The sequence below is a fragment of the Rosa chinensis genome, chromosome 5, assembly GCF_002994745.2.
Source record: "Rosa chinensis cultivar Old Blush chromosome 5, RchiOBHm-V2, whole genome shotgun sequence".
Taxonomy (NCBI): domain Eukaryota; kingdom Viridiplantae; phylum Streptophyta; class Magnoliopsida; order Rosales; family Rosaceae; genus Rosa; species Rosa chinensis.
The window spans coordinates 13319207-13323597 of record NC_037092.1 but is presented as its reverse complement, the minus strand read 5'-3'; the positions used below and the strand labels follow the sequence as shown (position 1 = coordinate 13323597).

The window sequence follows — 4391 nt, the reverse complement described above, 5'->3', positions numbered from 1 at the left end:
TACAGAAATTTGTCTTAGTGTTTTTTGATGACATTCTTATTTACAACAAATCTCTTGAAGAACATCTACAACATTTAGCTGTTGTTTTTTCAAAATTGGAGGAACATCAATTAAAGGTGAAGATGAGCAAATGCACCTTTGGAGCCAAGAGTGTGGAGTACCTTGGACATGTCATTTCAGAGAAAGGAGTGGCAGTGGATCCGAAAAAAATAGAAGCAATCAAGAATTGGAAGAAGCCTATGTCACTTAAGGGGTTTCTTGGGCATGGCAGGATATTACAGGAAATACGTCAAGAATTTTGGAATCATTGCTAAAGCACTTACAAACATGCTCAAGAAGGATAACTTTGTTTGGACACTAGGCTGTGAAACGGCTTTTGAAGAGTTAAAGGCAGCTTTGTGTTCAACTCCAGTTTTAGCTTTACCTGATTTTGCAAAAAAAATTGATGTTGAGTGTGATGCTTCAGGTCTTGGAATTGGAGCAGTTTTGTCTCAAGAGGACCATCCCATTGCATATCTTAGTAAAGCTCTGGCTCCCAAGCATCTAGCACTGAGTGTTTATGATAAAGAAATGCTCGCAGTGGTGTTTGCGGTTGAACATTGGCGGTCTTATTTATTGGGACACCCATTCAGAATCATTACTGACCATAGAACGATTCAGTACTTCTTAAATCAGAGAATCACCACCCCTGCTCAACAAAAATGGCTGTTAAAGTTACTTGGCTATGATTATACCATTGAGTACAAGTCTGGTAATACCAACATTGTACCTGATGTTTTATCTGGGCAAGGTGAGTTGAATTCCTTGATGGGGGTCTCTAGCACTATGTTTGAATTTATAAAGGAAATATCCATCTTGTGTCAAAATCATTCTGAAACTCAACGGCTGATAGAAGGCATTGAGCAGGGCACTATCACTTCCAAGAACTTTACCTCGTCTAATGGCCAGCTGCTATATAAAAAGAGAATATTTGTTCCTGATGCAGACGAATGGAGATTGAAAATTATTACGGAATTACATTGTGGTAAGGGTGGAGGGCATTCAGGTTGGTTAAGAACTTACAAAAGGATTTCGAGGAGTTTTCTATGGCCTGGAATTAAAAAACAAGTGAAGGCTTTTGTTTCAGAATGTCTTATTTGTCAACTGGTTCATTATGAGACTATATCACCTCCAGGTTTACTTCAACCAAATCCAATTCCAGCTGGATTGTGGATTGATATTTCAATGGACTTCATTGATGGCTTTCCTTAAAGTGCAGGTAAAACTTCCATTTTAGCAGTTGTTGATAGGCTGACTAAGTACGCTCATTTCCTTGCTCTTAAGCACCCTTACATTGCTCGAAGTGTGGCTGAACTGTTCATTCAAGAAATTTTTAGGCTTCATGGAATGCCTGATAGCATTATCAGTGATAGGGACCCCATATTTCTCAGTGCATTTTGGAAAAATTTCTTTGAATTACAAGGGTCAAAGCTATGTATGAGTACCGCATACCATCCACAGACTGATGGTCAAACTGAATGCTTAAATAGAGTTCTGGAACAGTATCTAAGATGTGTGATTTTGGAGGAACAAGGTCATTGGACAGATATTTTGCCTTAGGCCGAGTGGTGGTACAATACCACTTATCACTCAGCTATTAAGATGTCTCCTTATCAAGCTCTTTATGGAATTCCTCCTCCTCAAGTGAGAAAATATGTCCCTGGTAGTACTGTTGTTCATCAAGTGGATCTAGTACTGAGGAACATAGATGAACTACTATGTAAGCTCAAGTGTAACATGGAACAAGCTCAGGCCAGAATGTTGGTTTACTATGACAAACATCACACCGAAAGAGAGTTTGACATTGGTGATTGGGTATTCCTCAAATTGCAGCCATACAGACAAAAGTTAGTGCAGGTCAGAAAATCCCACAAACTGTCTCCAAAATACTTTGGTCCTTATCAGGTGATAGAAAAGATTGGTAAAGTTGCATACAAGTTAGAGCTACCTGCTTCTGCAAAGGTGCATCCAGTGTTTCATGTATCTCTTCTAAAGAAGAAACTGGGATGTTCAGTAGTTCCTTCTCCAACCTTACCTCCTAGTTTTGATACCAATAAGAACAATTGGGTCCTTGCTAAAGTGCTACAGAGAGCTTTATTCAAGAAGGGTAACAAACCTGAGGTGAGATGGTTGATTCAGTGGAAGAATGGCTCAGAGGATGATGCCACATGGGAATGCGCAGAAGAATTTCATATTTGTTTTCCAAATTTTAAAGGGTAACTGATGGTGTTTGTCAAGGGAGGTGGGATATTGGCGCCCTGATCCAATATTTGGATATTTTCTTTGTCTTTTCCTTGTTAATTAGGAAACCTGCTTTTAACTACAACTTTCAGTATTATTAGGTGAGTGCCATGTATTGAATCATCTGCCAGCCTGTTATCACGTGTTTGATCCTTATCTATATTTGGACACGTATCCTTCGTTCCCAGCTTTATGTACTGGCCTTGGCCTCAATGGAAGTTTATGAAATGATATAACAAGTTTTCTCTTTCTGGAATTTCCTTACTTTTCCTTCAATTTCAGTACCTTATGGTTCCAGTACTATATTACCATTGGTGTCGTATCTGTGGCTTCAAATATGATGGGTTATTGGCATATCGAGCTACAGCAGTCTTATGTTTGCGGAAAACACTATTCCGGATTTCACTCATCCAATCACTGTAACGATTCTTGATGTGTTCGGTGAATATATCTTTCAGTTCTTCCTCGGAGCAATCAAAATTGAAATCTTTATTCTTCCACAGTTCAAACAACTTATCCAAGTCGTCTTGCGGATATTGTGCCCATGTTATGAATGGGGCAATGGGCCTTGCAGCTCTGACTTGAAGAGGGGACAAATGCTTCGCAAAGCTTTGGGAGTTATAATCCTAGGCATTGTAAACATAAATAAACTTAGCATGAAAAACATATGCAATTTGAATAATGGAAGAGGTGGCACATTCCGACAAAAATTAACAGACATTAAACACATACCTCTTTCCATAAATCTCTGCATTCATGTCGTAGCCTTTATCACCTTTGGTAGGGCCTCTACCCTTCCTTTTGGTAGCCTTAGTTTCCAGCCCTTCCACCTCTTTGTCATCATGTGTTGATTCATTGGGAATATCTTCGGGCAGCGAAAGTGTAGAAGACTCGGGATATAAAGTGCTTGCTGCCCTTTTCTGCCTTTTTCCTTTTTTTTTATCATGACTGCAATATAATATGAAGATGCACAAGACATTATATAGTTTAGTTAAAAACACAAATAATGAGAAGTGGAACAATTGGATGGACACTAATTATCTATAATCTAAAGGGCGTGGACTGTTCACAGGCGCGACACTGTTCATTCGAGCCTGAATTAAATGACGGTTTTGCCCTTAATTTTTTCTTATTTACCTCCGTACCATTCAGTCTGTTATAAACACCCGCCGAGAGTAGAATGCTAGAAATCCAGAAGGTTCAGGTTTTTCCGCTCTCTCGCTTCTCCTTATCAACTTGACAGTGGTGCAGATATTTAGCAACTGGAGGGTTTGATAAGATACGCGGCAAGGATTGATTTCTGTGGCAAAGGGATTGATTTCCGTCTCAAATCAATATTCCGTCTCTAACCTGCATTTGAGGTACTTCATCGGGTCTCCTTTTCTCAGGTTGTCTAGCCTTATACGCCGCGTCTCAGATTGTCGTCTGTAGCTTCTGATTCTAATCACTGTTGAGGTACTTCATCGGGTCTCCTTTTCTCAGGTTGTCGTCTATAGCTTCTGATTATAATCACTGTTGAGGTACTTCAGCCTTTTCTCTTTCTGGGTTCCTTTGATTGCTTTGAATTGTGCCTCAAGTTCATTTCTTTATGCGAGTTGTATCGGATTCTGTGAGTGTTTTTGGTATTCAATTGATCTGGCTTGCTACAGTGTTCAGTTGATTTGACTGCATCATCGAATTCTGTGAGTGTTTTTGGTGTATTCAATTGATCTGCATTGCTACAGTATTAAGCAACGATGAAGATTCAAGATTTAAACTTTTTCTCTTCTATAGTTTTTCTTACTTTTTATCTGCTGCGGTTTTTGATTGGGCTTTTTGTTATTGTTGATTTTGAATTCACATGAGTATTTATTTTTTACAAGCTTTTTTTCTTTACCACTTTCAAATCTGGACGATTAATTGGATTATGAAGCTCAGCCTGCTTCATTAGACCTGAAATTTACTGATTGAAATTTTTTCTCAGTTTAGCTCTTTTCGATGTGACTTAGTGGAAGCCTATCTCAAACTAAGGGGCAGAAAAAAAAAGCTGCATTCTTCCCATTGCTGCATTTTTACCATTTCAATATTATTTTCTTTGCCTTTTTCGATCGCTGCTGACCTTCAATTAGGTA

General features: G+C 38.8%; 1 protein-coding gene across 1 annotated transcript; it reads left to right on the top strand.

The window, feature by feature from the left end:
* Positions 1 to 1641: 1641 nt before the first annotated feature.
* Positions 1642 to 2259, top strand: LOC112203195. Its single transcript, XM_024344193.1, has one exon. It carries the CDS (start codon positions 1642 to 1644, stop codon positions 2257 to 2259), a length of 618 nt encoding a protein of 205 aa, XP_024199961.1.
* The last annotated feature ends 2132 nt before the right edge of the window (positions 2260 to 4391 follow it).

Coding starts and splice junctions, on each gene's coding strand:
- LOC112203195 (XM_024344193.1), top strand. CDS start 1,642: ATGTCTCCTTATCAAGCTCTTTATGGAATTCCTCCTCCTCAAGTGAGA.